At 47.3% G+C, this 18,014-nt stretch overlaps 1 protein-coding gene across 1 annotated transcript in view; it reads left to right on the top strand.

Moving 5' to 3' along the window:
* The window catches only part of LOC146869790 (acidic mammalian chitinase-like), a 44,726-nt gene that overhangs the window by 14,112 nt on the left and 12,600 nt on the right, over positions 1-18,014 (top strand). Inside the window, exons 6-9 of the mRNA XM_085615342.1 lie at positions 6,618-6,742; positions 11,324-11,447; positions 12,768-12,953; positions 13,055-13,171. Coding sequence (XP_085471468.1) covers positions 6,618-6,742; positions 11,324-11,447; positions 12,768-12,953; positions 13,055-13,171 — 552 coding nt within the window. The remainder of the gene's footprint in view (positions 1-6,617; positions 6,743-11,323; positions 11,448-12,767; positions 12,954-13,054; positions 13,172-18,014) is intronic.

Genomic DNA, 18,014 nt, shown 5'->3' with positions numbered 1-18,014 from the left:
AGGGGACCCCTGGCCCCTAAAGACATTAGTGCAGCTGACCCGCAAGGCATTGGCCTGCTAATGGTGAATTTGAACCTGTCTCTCGCAGTTGGTTACCGTTGCCCCAAGTGGTCCAAACCCAGAGGAGGAAATTGGGTACCTGAGAGAGAGAGCCAAGGAGCTGCACACCTTAAGAATTCCACCGATAGACTGATTCTAGGCTGTATGCACACTCACAGCCAAGGACCTATATCAAGATAGATCTCATTACTTTATTCTTAAAATCTTCCATAACGCTGAGGCTCCGAGGCGTCTGGAGGGGGAGGCGGTGATTGGGTAATGGAGGGGGAGGGGTCAGTTTTGGAGATAGCGAACTGGCAAGGTATTCTCGACAAAGCCAGATTTTTGGGTTACGGGGTTTTCCTAAAAGACAGATGGTTTGTGAATGTGTACAAAAAAAAAGCGAGAGGGAGAGCAGAAATGAGTAAGTATCTTTTATTACAGACAAACATCTCTATCTGGTTATGTTGACATTTGTGACAGTTGGTTAGACTGCATTGATTAGAAGAGTTATGTGGGGATGGTGTGATCAAGCGGGCACGTGCACATTTCATTAGGAATGAAGCCCAATGACCCAGCAAAGTGCCGTCTATGGGCTTTCATGGCCCTGGGCCGGGTGAATTCCTTCCTGAACTGCCAGAGAGCAGCTCTGTAGAAGAGTGTGCACTCCAGCAGTGGGTACTGTCCTATGTTTTGAACCTGGTGCTGTTCTAACCTTCTAAGCCACTTCTCACTCTGGTTACCTCATTATGTTGGCTGGGTCCTAACCTTGGAAGCAGTCCTTACCTTAGGTTCTCTTTCCCTCTCTGGCTCTTTAAGGCTTGCTTTCCTTAGGCCCAGGTAGGTTTGGTGCCCTAGGTTGGATCCTGGCACCCTCCTACGGGCACAGAAAGGCAGGCGGGAAGTGATGACAGTCGAAGACTTGTGAGGCATAGCAGCGCAGGCCCTCTACCCTAGGCATGAGCTGCAGGTCGAAAGCCACCTCACGAGCCTCTGCCTCAGTCTCCTCTGCTCCCACCATGCTCAGGAGTCCCATTGCACAGCTCGCCTGCCCCAGGCCTTTTATCAGTGGCCTGCCCTTGGGGGGAGCACTAAGGTCTGGATGTGTGCAGGGGTGACACTACCCTCCTCACTCTCAGAGAAGCCCCTTTGGGGAAGGGCACTGCAGCAATGCAGGGTGACCCGGAGGTTCATGCTGCTGAAGTGGGGAGACCAAAAGCCTCAGCCCAGTGCTAGGGAAAAGATGACGCACTCCTCACAAGGTGCTGCTATTTGGCTTTCCGAAGGCTGATGTCATACAAGATAGGATAACTCCAAAATAAGTATTGGCCAAAATGCGTGGCACAGCAAATGTCAGATGCCCACCCCAGCAGGGCTATAGACACTCTCAGTGCGGAGTCAAGAAGGCGGGTCTTCAGCGTGATAAGCAGTGAAATACCAGTATTTGTAAAGCGCACAGCTACCTCCGAAGCGGTGTCCCGGCGCTGGGGGCCCTCAGGAAGATTAAGCAAGCAGAGTCACATGGTGCTGGGCTAACCTGCCGCCGGCAGCGGGGATCGAACCATGAACCCCGTAGTCCGTAGTCAGGCACCCTGGCCACTGCGCCACACCTCTTCCACAACCTACCTCACTTCATGCTCCACCCAGCAAGGATCTTACTCGAAAGGCAAAGAAACTTTCCCTCTACTGGCTTCTGATGAACTCTGGATCCTGCTGCTCATCAGGGGGCGTGGCTTCATGCAGACCATTAGGTATACAGCCCTTCAGACACCCACTGTGATTACACAATGTACGTGCTTCATGGGGTATCTACAGGAGACCACCTGTCCCCTGTAGCGGTCCTACACAGAGTCCCCGAGAGGCAGGGGCTGACCTGCTTTGTAACACATGAAGGGGAACACCCACCACCGGCCTCTGCCTGACTCGCCATTTCTCACCCACCCGTAAGGATGGGTGGCTTTGGAAGTGGTTTACCAATTTGTAAAGCGCGATCTACTCACCCTTACGGGTCTCAAGGCACTGGGGGCCGTCGTGGAAATTAAGTGAGCTATTGCCCAGAGTCACATGGTGCTGAGCTGAGCTGCTGCCGGAGCCGGGGATCGAACCCTGAACCCTGTGCTCTGGAGTCAGCTGCCCTGGCCGCTGCACCACACCGCTCCATCTCAAAGGTGTCACATAGCGTAATGCGTAAACTAAGAAATCACAGTGAATTGTTTGTGACCCAGCAGTCACAAGAGAGATTGTGTGTATCTTCCAAACTCACAATGCATTGTATATGACCTGGGGAGTCTAAAACATCATTGCAACCGAAGCAGCCACAGTGCATTGTGTGTGACCTCAGCAAGACATCATGCGCAGTCTACACAGTCACAGGGCACTACTTGCTACCTCTGCAAAAAGCATCACGTATGATCTCAGAAAAGCTGTCACATGGGCTTGCCTTTAAAATGAGCACCTACCTTACACTATTTGTGATCCAGCAGTCACAGGGCATTTGTGCAACCTCAGTAATCGCAATCCAGTGTGTGTGTGACATCAGGAGTCATAAGGCATTGTGATGTCAGCAGTTGTGCGGCATTTTCTAGGACATTAATGACTACAGGGTATCATGTGTGACCTCAGCAGTCACTGGCATCGGTTTCTGCCTGAGCAGTAACAGAGCAAAGTATGAGATCGCAAGAGTGACAGGACATGGTGTATGAACTCACCCCATCAGTTGAGTGGTGGTATCATACATGATCTCAGAGCATCGGGCGAAACATGACATGGTGTACGAACTCACCCCATCAGTTGAGTGGTGGTATGATACATGATCTCAAAGCATCGGGCGAAACATGACGTGGTGTACGAAATCTCACCCCATCAGTTGAGTGGTGGTATCATACATGATCTCAGAGCATTGGGCGAAACATGACATGGTGTACGAACTCACCCCATCAGTTGAGTGGTGGTATCATACATGATCTCAGAGCATCGGGTGAAACATGACGTGGTGTACGAACTCACCCCATCAGTTGAGTGGTGGTATCATACATGATCTCAGAGCATCGGGCGAAACATGACATGGTGTACGAACTCACCCCATCAGTTGAGTGGTGGTATCATACATGATCTCAGTACATCAGGTGAAACATGACATGGTGTACGAACTCACCCCATCAGTTGAGTGGTGGTATCATACATGATCTCAGAGCATCGGGCGAAACATGACATGGTGTACGAACTCACCCCATCAGTTGAGTGGTGGTATCATACATGATCTCAGTACATCAGGTGAAACATGACATGGTGTACGAACTCACCCCATCAGTTGAGTGGTGGTATCATACATGATCTCAGTGCATCTGGCAAAACATGACATGGTGTGTGACCTCAAAGAGTTGTAGTACTTTGCGTGTGATATCAGCGGGCACAGGGCATCAGTTGTAGGAGACCTCAGTAATCACAGGATTGTGTGAAGATATCTCTTTAATGAAGGACATTGTGTGCGACAACGGCATTCACTGGGCATCATATAATCCTGAGCTCGCTATGCCTTAGGACTAAAGATGCATGTCTGTGATGGGGCCCAACAGAGGATGGGAGAATGGCTTCAAGACGTATTTACATATGGCTGAGTCCTGCTTGTGGTGTTATTGTGAGCAACAAACAATGGAGTCATTACCAGTAGCTGGGATGAATTCCGTCACTTTTTCTGTTTTCAGGGCGATTCTACCTGAGAGCGCAGCTTACCAAGGAATTACAGTGGGCTTAAAGCCTGCAAGTGCTTACCATTGGTTAGCTTTATTGCCACTCTCACTTACTTGCTTGCTTCTAATTCGATGGCTTGCTCTGTCCAACTTGTGTTTGTCCCTCCCGTGGAGCACCACCTCTTTACTTGTGTTCTTCCACTGCTCACTTTTAGTCAACTACTTTTTTCTTTTTGCCTAGAGTTTTCAAGTTGTCTCACTCCTGTGCTTCTCAACACCTTCCCGTGCTTCATGTTGTTCTCGCTTATCCGTGCGCTTCCATTGCGCTCCCCGTGTTGCTTTCTCTCTCTCTTATGTACTTCTAGCTTTCCCCCATCACTCAGTTTTGCTCTTTCTCGCTTTTGCAATTCTCCCCATCACCCGTGTTGCTCTCCCTCATGTACTACATATCCTCTGCTCCGGCCCACACCTGCTCCTCTTCTGTCCCCGGCCACCACTGGTCCATATTTTTTAAACAATTGTAACTTTATTTTAACAGGTTCGGAGGAGGGCCACGTCATTGTGGCTTTTGTTTTCTTTTTTAATTTGTTCATACTGCACAGCCATCAGTGGCGGCTCCTCCACTGAGGCAGAGGAGCGTCGCCACTACTTTGAAGCAGCAAAAGGAAGGAAAACATTAATGATAATAACTAATGGTATTATCCTTTTATTTTGTCCTCCTGCTGCGGCAGCTTGCGTGAGGGGGCATTACGGGACTGAAGAGCAGGGGAGGAGTGGTACGAACCTCCTAAGTGCGCAATGCCTGTTTGATCGGCACTCTCGGGCCTCCCAAAATAGTCATGCGCACTTACCCTGTTCTCCATGCAGGCTGCATTACAGCCTGCATGGAGATCAAGCCCACCCCTACAGCCTCTGGCTGAGCGCTGCGGCACTCAGACCAATCACAAGCCTCCATTGCAGCATGCTGATTGGCTGCTGGAGCATGGGAGCCCAGGTGCTTCCTAGTTCCTCTTTCTCACAAGAAGCCAGGAAAAGGTCGCAGGAGAAGTGGTGGGGAGGTAAGTGATTTGTTTTTAAAGTGATTCACCCCATCCCTCCCCCCACCCGCCCCACTGCTGCTTCCAAGCAGTAGCCGCAACTGACAGCCAGTGCTACTGAGCATGAACAAAAGCTATTGGAAAAGACAAGAGCTATTGGCTATGCCAATACTAGTTTTCAGCGCCACTGGGCATCATATGTGGCCTATGCAGCCACAGAGTGTTGTCTGTAACTTCGGCAGCCACACAACACCGCGTGCATCATTGGCAGCAACAGAGCATTACATACAACCTTGGCAGACATAGGTTATTCAGTGTGATGTCAAAAGTCGCAGGCAATCTGCAAACTAACCAGCAACTAGTTATTGTTAATGCGCATCACAGGTTACTTCTGCGGTCAGAGGGCATCATGTGCGACCTCATTTCAGTCCTCACAGCAGAGGCGGCCGCATGGCTCACGGGTGAGGGGGTCACGAAGGAGGGAGTGAGCAAAATAAAAAAATAAAAAAAGACTTACCATGCCGCCACCGGGTCCCGCGTCTCTGCTCCTGCTCACCTGCCTACGACTTCAGGAACAGTAAGCAGGCAGCCAGGCTCCCTCCCCTAAGCCAATCACAACGCTTCAATACAGCGTTGTGATTGGTCTGAGCGCCGTGACACAGCGCTCAGCCAGGGGCTGGAGGGTGGGCATGTTCTCCATGTAGACTGTAATGCAGCCTGCATGGAGAACGGGGAAAGTGCGCATGACTGGTTTGGGCGGCCTGAGGAGGCCGACCAAACAGTCACTGTGCACTTAGGAGTAGGCAAACCATTCCTCCCCTGCTCCGAGAGCAGAGCCGCCCTCAAAGCAGCACAAAGATAAAATGAAGAGAACTGAAAGTTATTATCATTTTATGTTTTTGCTTCTTGCTCGGCTTAAAAGCAGAGGGGCAGAGGACCCGCCACTGCGTCACAGGGCATTCTGCATGACGTCGTTTCAGCAGTGAAAGGGAATGGTGTGCGACTTTAGCAGACGCAAGTGTATGGTGTTTCCTCAGTTGTCACAGAGCATCAAGTGAGAGGCACTTCTTTCTTCAAACTGTGTCCGATCTTAGACATATGTATGTGTGTTTGCCCCGTGCTTCATTTGTAATAAACATAAGTGAAGGGGCCCACACGTTTTGCTTTGAAAGCAGGCCCTGATGCTGCCGAAGGGAGACAGCGGTTACAAAGCTGGCAACACCACGCGGGTAGATTACAACGCGGTCGTTACAACGATCGCGTTGTTACCATGCGTGGCATTACATCGCAAGTCATTTCAACGACTTGCGCTAGGTGGCGTGCAACACCAGGGAATGTGTCGAATTTTAAATCCAACACCCTCCCTGCTGTTGCGCTAACTGGTGTAGGAATAGTAATTTATACTACTCCTAAATCCAGCGCGCCATCTAGCGCAAGTCGTTGAAACGACTTGCGATGTAATGCCATGCGTGGTAACAACTCGGTCGTTGTAATGACCGCGTTGTTACCTACCGCATGGTAACACCACGCGTTGTAACATCATACATTCCTTAACGAAATGCCAGGGTTTGCAGAGAACACGGCTGCCTTGATTCCACCTTATGGCTCATTCTCCACCCTCCATTTCCTGCCCCATTATCTCACTCTTACATGTTCTTTTTCCATCCCTGCTTTGCCTCTGTTTTCTTGTATTTCTTCACTCCTTCTGTGTCCTTCATCTACTTTTCTATCTTTCGTTCTGGATCGAAGACCCATGCTGCAAAGAAAAAAAAAATTGCAATGTCGAAAAATGAGTGCCTGTGCCCACCACCGGCAGGAACCGGCTCAAATTAAGCAATGTGTTCGCTTTTAGGAGCTGCTGCAAGCCTTTGAGGCAGAAGCGAAATCGACAGGGCTGCCCCGGCTGCTGGTCACCGCTGCGGTGTCTGCAGGCAAAGGAACCATCGACGCCGGATATGAAATTGCTGAAGTCGGAAAGTGAGTACAGGAATTCGAGACTGCTGCTTACAAGCCACCGTAGAGCCTCCGAGCGGGTTCCTCAGCAGTGTTGATGCTGCTATGACTCGGGCATTAGTTCTACTACTTCCAGGTCATTGTCAGCCAACTAAAGCTAGCAAACCAACAACACCAGCCTTTTAGAAAGGCTGAGAGGGGCCCTCTTATAGAGAACCAGGACATTAACAGGCTGTGCCTCTGAAAGAGGACTGGACTGCTGAATGTTGACCCCTAGGATATCGTGATGCAAGAATATCGAAAGGTAAGTGCATACAGGGAAATAAATATGTCCTATTCCTAACTCCACATCTCCGAGCCTTGAAGATGCATATTCCAATAGATCCATATATGTGGAGTTACGTGTAGAAAATCCAGACTTACTTACCTGCTGATTTTTGGGGCGATATTTTGTCCTCGATAGGGTCTGATCGATATTCTGGCGTCGATATTGAAAGCGCACACCCTGAAAGAGGTGTGGGGCGAGGCAGGGTTAGTCCTTTGTCGTATGACCTTTACTCTGGCGTGAACATATGGGGTTTCATGACATTAGTGCAGCAGGTTCGGTGGCACCCGGGCCCACCGAATCCTGAGTATTGCTGTATTTTAAACATTACGGGGGGGGGGGGGTTCCTTCCACTAGAGCCAATGCCTCACTTGTTCCTCTAATCTCTCTTGACACTGTCTCTATCTGGGTCCCACCTTGATGGTTCTGCTGTTCAGTTGTCTCTCTTTCCTCTAAATGTTGGGGTCACGCCTCAGCAGAGGCAGCTGGCTTGTGTTTCACTGTCCAAGCAGCTTCTTGTTTCTTTAAATGTAAAAAGGCACCTCCTGGAAGATGAAGTTTAGTACACAACGAAAATGAGAAACACCCACTTCCCTGCATGTTGTCTGTTCCACAGCCATCACCAGGGAAGCATCTCCGCAAACCTTCACAGCAGAGCAGACAAGGAGGGCGATTTGAAGTCGAAAATAATCTACACAACAAACAAGCATTTGCAATGCAATAGGTCTCGCATTTACTAGAGTTTGAGCTATTGGCATTATAGATTACAATGCCTTTTATTAATGTGTTGGTTTTTTAAACAAATAAATGAAAGGCATTGTCATTTACAATGCCAATAGCATAAACTCTCGCAAATGCGAGACCTATTGCATTGTAAATGCTTGTTTATTTATTTAGGGTGTTTTATAAGGTGTGAACGCGATTTGCGGACATCGGAGCGCTGTACAAACAACTGAAGAAGAATACATATAAACAAAGAACAGAAAGCGAGTAAAAAATAGACACATTAATAAAACCTTGATTAAAAGCTAATGACTCTCGTAGTTTATGGTATGCTGTAATAGAGATATTTATAAATGTCCATCCTTCGTTTATGAGGCTCTGTGTTTGAGTCTCAAAGAAGGTTTCCCGAGTCATCATCATCAAAAAATCTTTATTCGACCTAAATTAGGTCATAAAAGAAAACACAGAATACATGCATAATAAAGTATAAATGATACATTATAAAAATTCTTTGAAAGTAAAAACACACCTCGTAGAACTGAGCCTGCTCTGACCTCGATCCGTTCCAGTTACCCGGGGGAACAATGTTTATGAGGCGTTCTTCTGGTAGGGATGCGCTTCTGTCCAATATTGGAATTAGTGACATTGTGGTGTCCACTGCGTTCCAGGGGACAAGAAAGGAGCCTGACACCATCCTTCAGGTTACAAGTATCCCCAGCCGCAGTGCATGGATGTTGTACACACAGAGCACACCAGTATGAAAAAATATGCTTAAAATATTGTGCAAAACAAACAGAAATGTGACCAGCCCCAACAAACAGAAATGTGACCAGCCCCGGTCCCACGCGGTGGAGGATGAGTTATCTGAGATGAGTGAGCTTTGAAGGGAAGTGACGTGTATGTAGATAAACCCTCCGCTGTAACTGGATTGTTAACAAAAGTGAAAGTTTGCTGAGGGTGGGGGCTTCATCCCCCCGAGTCGCCCTGCAAACGTTTAACCTGCTTAGATATTTTAGAGCTATAGGGGTGTCAAAAACTCAGGGAATGAGGGAGCGGGCGTGAGTCCTATCACATCCTTCTGGGTTTCATATGTGCACACATGCATCACTGTGCAAGCAAGGGCCTAGCAAATGACGCAGTTGCCTATTGTTTTTAATTCCCAGTACTTCGAAACTGCTGTTTATAAGGTTGAGTGGCTGATGGCATTTGCTGCCAAACTCTCCTAAATACATGAATAGATATGCATTTGGAAGCCAATATATAGTTTTTGTAGAGTTGTACATTGCGCGAACTAGACCCGAGAAATCTGGTATCAGAGCGTTTACACGAGCACCAAATTCAATCCAGATGGACACGTTCATTGTAGGCACGGGGAGATTAAGTGATTTGCCCAGTAACAAAGGGTGTTGAGCGCTGTTGCCGAGACTCGAACCCGGTTCTCCAGCTTTGAGGGCGTCTGTTATAGCCATTAGGCTACATCCAGTAGATCGCGCCTACTCGACCCGAAGGTACCTAAGCACTTTACACGAACACCAGTTGCATTGCAGAGAACACATTCATTTATTTTTTTAGGCACGGGAAGATGAAGTGATTTGCCCAGAATCACAGGATGCTTGAGCCACCCACAAGACTCAAACCTGGTGCTTCAAAGTCGGCCGCTGTAGCGGTTAAGCCACACCCTTTCTTCCACCAGCTGCGTATTTACTGCATGTGAAAACAAGCACAACAAATCCTCTTACGCAATCGAATATCTGCCTTTAGCCTCTTTGCCCGTAGAGTGAAAAGAACAGCAAAATTAATTATTTCTCATAATCAGTAGTTATGATAAGATAAAGGAGCATCGGATAATGATGCGCTGAAATAATGGAGGACCAGCGCACTAAGAAATATAATAATAGCACATTAGTATAACCGTGTATGCAAAGTACATAGAGCCGCTGCCACAGTTAACCAGGCTTTGAAGGATTAGGTAGGAATTCCTAATCAGTGTGTAATTTATTGGCGCCCATGACACCTCTCTCATGGGCGTCGTTCATTAAATGTTGTCTGCTAAACAGGGACCTCTAGCGGCTCAGGCGTTCCTGCCCCACAGAAGTTATCAGAGGAAGCGGGTAACGCAGGTCACCCCGGTGGACTTCATTTCACGTGCTCTAGAAAAATCTAATTTAAACAAGGAATCATGCAAAACACGAGTTGACTGAATTTACAGGATTATGCCTGAAATTATTGCAAACCCGCTCTTTTCAGGTGTGAAACTCGCATGGCTGTAATTGTAACGTGTGTGGTAAATAGTCCATCATTTAATACATTTTTACATCTCTTAGAGAGTGATTCACTGAAATATTCAGGTTAAAAGAGTGAGGCTAAGTGTGTAAGACCAAGTTTATGGTCCAGTTCTTCATCCCCATTTAGGAGCCCTGAGAATCATGCATTCATGGTCCTTGGCGGCCAGTTTAGAATTAATTTGAAATTGACAATTTATTTTGATTGCTATGCTATATAGAAAGTTTGTTGAGTGAGAACGCATGGGTAAGTAAGACAAACAGTGATCCTGGGCAAAGCACTTAATCTCCCTGTGCCTGCAAAAAATGAATGTGTCCTTGTGTACTGTAACTGGTGCTCGCGTAAAAGCGCTTTTTATCTTCGACCTTCGTTCGGGTCGAGTTCGCGCTATAAACAAGCCGAGGTGACAAGAAGGGCTGGGCGAGAAGGGAGGGGGGAATGTCAGCAACAGAGGAGCGCGCGAAAGTGAAAGTGATCGTGATTACGATCGCTACGGAGGAATGACACATGGCGCTGCGCGCGTGCACGTTCACGTGCACTGTAGCTTTAGGCCACGGCAGCACTTTGAGAAGCCCACATATAAAATGTCTCTTCGAGCCTTTGGCTCGCGAGACCTAAAAAGGCAACCTTTTCAGCAAATTAAGCATGGCACCCTGTGTTCTTAGCCAGCTATGGTTTATACACAAAACACACGGGTTACACAAGACATCCTCAAGCTATAGAAAAACCTGCGGTTTCTTAAAAAGGCTAATTATACACACTCACCAGATCCATCCAAGATGGCGCTCTCCAACAAGGAATCATGTAGCTTCTCACTGAAGCACAAGTATTGCAATGCACTAATATTGCACCCCCCCTCCCAGAAAGCATAGTTTCTATAAAATATACACAACCTTCCGCCACATAGAAGAAACATAAACGGCCGAGGTGCATTTTGTATTCTGCGTATCTCAGTGTGACCGAAGTCGTCCTCAAGTGCCCACTGTTGGATTTAGTCTCCCAACGAGGAGCGGCACAGAATCCTGCTTTACAATTTACTCTGCAAGTGTCTTTTTAGGAGACAATTTAAGATTCAAGAGGTCAGCCCTCCAGAGGAGATGCAAACTCTTTCTTAGTTTCTTGCTGCTTTGAGTATACTGGGGCGTAAACATGAATTGCCCTAAACAATGAAACACAAGGTTTCCTGTCAAAGAGTGTTTTACACTGAATGAAGCCATTCTTCACCATTTGTTTTCTTAACACTGCTTTTAAGAGACTTTCTTCCGTCCTGTCAGAGTTTTAGATTTCATCAGCGTGATGACCTATGACTTCCACGGAGGCTGGGACACCTTCACAGGACACAACAGCCCTCTCCACGTTGGCTCAGAGGACAAAGGCGATTTTGTTTACTTTAACACTGTAAGTTCACATTTTGCTCCATTCGCTTGTGGTGACATGGGTCTGATGGAACTGCGCCCTGTCTTGGTGGCTTCTCTGGGGTGTGTACTGGCTATCGGGTCGGAGGGAACTGCGCCCTGTGTTGGTGGCTTCTCTGGGGTGTATACTGGCTATCGGGTCTGAGGGAACTAGCCGCTGGGTTGGTGGCTTCTCTGGGGTGTGTACTAGCTATCGGGTCTGAGGGATCTAGCCGCTGGGTTGGTGGCTTCTCTGGGATGTGTACTGACTATCAGGTCTGAGGGAACTAGCCGCTGGGTTGGTGGCTTCTCTGGGGTGTGTACTGGCTATCGGGTCTGAGGGAACTAGCCGCTGGGTTGGTGACTTCTCCGGGGTGTGTACTCGCTATCGGGTCTGAGGGAACTGGGACCGGGGTTATTGACGTGTCTGGGGTGTGTTCTGCTTGTCTGGGGTGTATTCTGGCTATTGGGTCTGAGGGACCTAAACCCTGGGTTGGTGGCTTGTTTGGGGTGTTCTGGCTATCCCCAGTACCGCGTCCACTCAATGTTGTACCAATGCTAGAAATGTCTACAGGTTTTTTTGGGCTACCCCAGTGACCTCTCCATGGATTAAAATTCTGCAACTGGTGATTTCTTCTCTGGTTGTTGGACCACGGTCATTGACCTGTCTGTTTGGTGTTGGAGCTGCAGTTGTTTACTTGACCACTGGGTGTTGTGGTTGCCGGTTACCTGTTCATTGAAGCCATAACCTGCTCTCTGGTAGCCTTGAGGCAGGAAGTGATGCAGCCCCTCAGCTTTGTGACATGTTACCGCTGATAGTGATTTGTCACCACAATACCGTAGCCTCACTTGATCTGTTTCCTGGGTATCATGGCCCTGTCGTAGACTTGGGACCTCTTGGAGTTGCAGTTTCTGTCTACTTCTACCCTTAGCATTCTGGCCCCCACTGGATGTTGCACTTACCGCCTAGACTGTCCTATTTACTTAGTGGTGCTGGGGACCTAGATTTTAGATGTTGTGATTGGCCAGCAACCCTTAGATCTTCAGATTGCTCTCACGAACCTGTGTCGGGAGGTTGTGTGGCCACGAGTGACCTGTCGCCAGATTCGTGCGGCTGCCAGAAACGTGTCTTATGGTTCTTGTGGTCACAGCTGTTGATTTCTTATCTGGGTGTTCTGATAACCACATGTGGCCTGTTCACTGGATTATGTGGTTTATGACTTGGATGTCGACTCCGCTGGGTGCATTGGTCGTCGTCGGTAACCCCTCGCTCTGTGAGCCATGGCTGCTGCTGTTGACTTCTTTTTCAACTGTCTACCTGTAGGAGTATGCCATGAACTACTGGAGGGATAATGGCGTGCCATCCGAGAAGCTGATCATGGGGTTCCCCACCTACGGCCGCACATTCAGACTTGTTACTGCGGGTAATTGCAAAGTCGGCGCCCCAGCAGCAGGGGCAGGGTCTGCCGGAACCTACACTCGTGAAGCCGGCTTCTGGGCCTACTACGAGGTAATGTTTGAATGGTTGAACATCTGGAAGAATAAAATAGTCATTTTATTTATTGTGTGTCCCCAAATCCAAGTTGTGTTAACATGTGGCTGCTCCGGCAGATTTGCACATTCCTAGCAGGGGCCGAGCTCCACTTCATCGAGGACCAGAAGGTGCCGTACGCCTGCAAAGGCAACGAGTGGATCGGCTATGACAACAAGGAGAGCTTTAAGCACAAGGTGAGTGGTGGTCATTGCTGGTCTGAGTGTTGTGTTTGCAGGGCATGGACTGAACAGGTTCTCGGTGTGAAGTCATCAAATGATGCACTTGCTATTAGACCCTTGTCACAAATCTTTTCCTACTTGACTCACAAGTTCCCATAGGTCGGGTTATATCATAAAGTGTGATAATGCCCAACCATAGGCACAGGAACTGGTGTTCGTCAAGGTTGGTGTGAAGGACTCGCTTGGATCGCCATGTTCTGTCATACTCTGTTACACTGTTATATTTTGTTTTCTCCAGGAGTCTGCATGTTATGTTCCGGTCGCGCTGCTACTAACCTTCTGGTCCATGCTTTATAGAACTGCTAATAAATTAATGGATGCAGGAAAACAAGATTCATGACAGAATCAACAAGCATTTGCAATGCAATAGGTCTCGCATTTGTGAGAGTTAGAGCTATGGGTATTGTAAATGACAATGTGTAATCTACATGTTTTGGTTTGATAAGTGGGGAGGATGCATGTGGTTGGAGTAAAATTATGTGGTTTGAATTGGAATTATGTGGGGTGGAATTGTGTAGTGTTTTGTGTAGTGGAATTATGTTACATGGTGATTATATAGGGGTGTGAGCTGCACAGAATAGATAGAAATGAAGCATCTCTAGCAGTACTGCTTTTCTCCTGGAGCAATAAAAGTTACTCGCTTGTTAAGGAAAGTACATAATTTACATTTAGTAAAATCTATCGGCCAAACTAAAATAAATAATAGCTGGTAACTGTGCTAGGAAAGCGATTTCAAATCAAACAACACAGGGCAACATGATTACTGCAAACTACAACATATTTAAGCAGGGTTATTATCCCACGACTACCAGTTTCCAATGAGAGCAGAGAGTCTGCGGCTAGAGACGGTCAGCAGAGAGACAGGGGCTACGGCTCAAGGGCTGTAATTGTGCACCTGAGACAGAGCAAAAGGGGAACAGAAGAAGCAGTCAGAGGTTAAACAGGGGAGCAAAAATGCTGAAGAAGTGAGAACCAGGCAGCAGAGATAGCCAGGCATTATAGACGGGCAGCAAAGACAGTCCAGTGCTAAGAGACTTGCAGCGAAGACATTTATAATCTAAATAGGGACAGCAGGTATGAACATCAAGCGGAGGCTGTCAGTACCTAAAGGTAAAAATTAAAAGGATCCAGCCTTATGGGAAAGTATAGAAGAGTTCCTCCTGACTACGTGTGTCTCCTACTATGGTGGAAAGCACACAGCTTTGTTTAAATACCCCTTTGTTTAAATACCCCTCACCCACCAAAAGGACCCTTGGTGGCATGCTTCATCATCGGGGTCTTCCCGTCCCTCTGCGGGACGGGGCGGGCTGCGACCTACGGCTACGTGGTAGCACTGATTATGAAAAACAATACTATGTGTAGTGTAGGAGTGTGAGTGGAAGGGTCAGAAGTGAGTGAATAGTGAATGGTGAAAAATTTTAAAATACCTGGCTCAGTGGAAAAAATACATTTTAATGTTCCTTTGAGCTGGTATCGTTAAAAGTGGGGAGTGAGATGGAGATACTATGCTTTAATGAGCAGTATCTCCTGTGTCTTCATCTGTCAAGCTCGACAATGCACCCCATCGACCTTTTAGGTCGGCTTACGTCGTAATATACATTTCACCGACTATCAGCCTCATGCATCAAGCCAAAATCCAGTCGGTAAAATACCGATTCGCTAATAGCTCCCGGTATTGAGTTAAAAATACCCAATCCCAATGCATCAACCCAAAAGCAAAAATCGCTATTTAAGGAATCCTTAAATAGCGATTCCTTAAATAGCGATAACATTTAAGGAATCCCAAATTGAGATTCCTTAATTTAAGGAATCTCAATTTGGGATTCCTTAAATGCAATGCATGAAAGTAAAAAAAATCGCGAATTCGCTAATAGGGGGAGCAAATTACCATGAAGATGAACTGCATGGTAATTTGCTAAAAGTTTGAAAAATGCACTTTTGTGCATTTTTCAAAGTTTCATGTTGCGCACACACATGCCCTTAGAGCATGTGTGTGTGCAACATATGTGCACATATCAATTTCAGGGGTGCAATAGGGTGTCATTTTGGCACCCTTGAAATTGCATGAGCAATTTGCGAGAACCTACTGGTACTCGCTATTTGCTCATGCAATCTCCAATTCATTCCTATGGGCCTGGAGGCCCATAGGATTGATTGGGATGGCATTCCTTAATTGCTACTCGCAATTTGCTAGTAGCAATTAAGGAAAGTTAAGGAATCGCTATTTGAATAGCGATTCCTACATGCATAGCCTTTTGCTATTCCTTATTAGCGAATCCTTATTTTTCGCTAATAAGGAATCGCAAATGCCAATGTTGATGCATATGCCCCTATATGTCTAAAAATAACAAGGGCAGGAAGAAACCACTAAAATTACACATTATCATGTCACAGAATCAACAAATCTCAAAACATACAGTTTCAAGGGTGGGATAATTCTCGCCTCCTTGTCCTTAATAGAATTGAAAATTCTTTGTCGTGATAACTAGAATTTTTTTATTCTATTTCAGTCCACGGAGGCTCAGATTATGCTAGTTTAAAGTTGACCCACCACATTAGTAGCAACATCTACAATTGGCTAATGCTATAACGTTTAGAAAGTAGAATCAGAAGACCAATTCGCCGCAGTCATGATATCCACCAAACGAGAACCCCTAGCCAGAGCCGTAGAGGCCATAGCCCCTCAAACTAAATGAGCGCCAAAGGCCGAAGTATCAATACCTACCAACTGCAACAACCAAGTGACCCACCTGGCTAAAGTCGCGGCAGTGACTGGGCGGAAAGGTTTCTGCAAAGAAATCAACAACTGTCCTGCCACATCAGTCCTAAATTCTCGTGTGCAATCTTCATAACACTTCAAACATTGAACAACACATAACTTACTATGATGTGGAAATGCAGGGTAGGAAATACATTTAGAATTGATTTTAGTACGCTTAGAAATAGTCAACAACACCCCCGAAGTAGTGAAAACTCTGCCTGCTATGTCCAAAGCACGAACATCAAAGACGCTTCTACATGATATTAAGCATAACAATAGTGTCAACTTGGCCGATAACTGCTTACGAGAGAGACCCTCATTCGCCGGCCAATTCCGAAGAAAACATAATACCACATTTACATCCCACAAATTTGAATAACGGGGTTTGGGAGGATTTACCAAGCTGATACCTCGCACCACTTTACAGACCAATGGATGTTCTCCCACAGGCTTACCATCCACGTGGGGATGACCCGCCGAAATTGCTGATCTGAAATTGTTAATTGTCCTATAAGCTAAACCTGTACTTGCCATCTCCGACAGGAAGTTAACGATCATATGGGTACCGGATCCCAAGGGATCCCCCTCTCGTGCAGTACACCAACTAACCCCCTTGCGCCAAGCTGACTGATATCGTTTTTGTGTAGCAGGTGCCCAAGATTGGGACAGGAAAAACAAAGTGTCCTCCGAAACTCCTGGCATTTGCCAGCGTCTCCGGAAAGTCTCTACACCATGAGGGACAATTGACCCTGAAGTATGAGTGGATGAGGCTGATCTAGAGGGTTCGTCAGAATCTCCAGGAAGGATTGCAGACGTACTGGGGGTGCACACAATAGTGTCCAGCGCTGCTGGGAACCACGCTTGTGCTTTCCAACACGGGGATATTAACATCACCTCCACACCCTGTCTACGGAACTGTGCCAATGCTCTCTGTATCATGGCGAACGGAGGAAATGCATACAGCATACCCGTCGTCCACGATTGAAGAAAGGCGTCCGAGTTGCTCGCCAGAGGGTCCGGCCACCAACTGCAAAGCTGAGGCAGTTGCGTATTGAGCCTGGAGGCAAAGAGATCTATCGTATACGGGCTCCACTTGGCGTTCAGCTGATGAAAAACCCTGGGATGAAGACGCCAGATGCTGGAATCCCGAAGATAAACGGGGAATATACTCCGCTGTCACCGAAATGTGATGCAGGAGACAATAATGCCAGAAGTCCTTGGCTATTTCCACTAATAATTGGGACCTCGCACCCCCAACCGATTGATATAACATACTGCTGAGATATTGTCCCTTCTGAGCAGTATACAGCACCTCGCCTTGTGTGGTGACAGGGTTCGAATTGCAAACGAACCTGCCAAGAGTTCCAGACAATTTATGTGGAGATTCAGCTCTTCCTGGGACCAACGGCCCCCGTCTCCACTGCCCCACACCGGGCTCCCCAGCCCCATCAGTTGGCATCCAATTTGATCACTACCACTGGGGCTGACACAAAAATGGCCTTGCCATTCCAGGCGTCCATGTGCTCTGACCACCATGAAATCGCTGTCCTGGCCTCCTGTGTTTTCTGAATCTGTTCTTTGTAGCTCAGACCCTTGCGTAGGTGTAGGATTTTCAGTCTCTGGAGTGCCGTGTAGTGAAGGGGGCCCGGGAAAATAGCCTGAATGGACGACGCTAACGGGCCAACCAGCCTGGCCAATGTCCGTAACGATATGGTCTGAGAAGACAATGTCCTCCTCAACTCTTTCTTGATGACAATTTCTTTATTGAGAGGTAGCAATAACTGACCAGAGACTGATTCAACTTGGAACCCCAGGAACTCCATTGACTGTGATGGAGTCATAACGGATTTTTCCACATTGATAATTAATCACAACTCCTGTAGGAGGTGAGTCGTCCACACTAGATGATGACGAATTGTATTGACACTCTGAGCCGTTATCGGGATATCGTCTAAATAGATGATGAGCCTGGCCCCCCCACCCTCTCAAAAACGGAACTACTGGTTTGAGGAGCTTGGTGAAACACCAAGGGGCGGA

This window comes from Triturus cristatus, chromosome 1_1, assembly GCF_964204655.1.
Source record: "Triturus cristatus chromosome 1_1, aTriCri1.1, whole genome shotgun sequence".
Lineage (NCBI taxonomy): Eukaryota > Metazoa > Chordata > Amphibia > Caudata > Salamandridae > Triturus > Triturus cristatus.
Note: the sequence above shows the minus strand (reverse complement) of the source record. Positions and strands in the feature narration are given on the sequence as shown.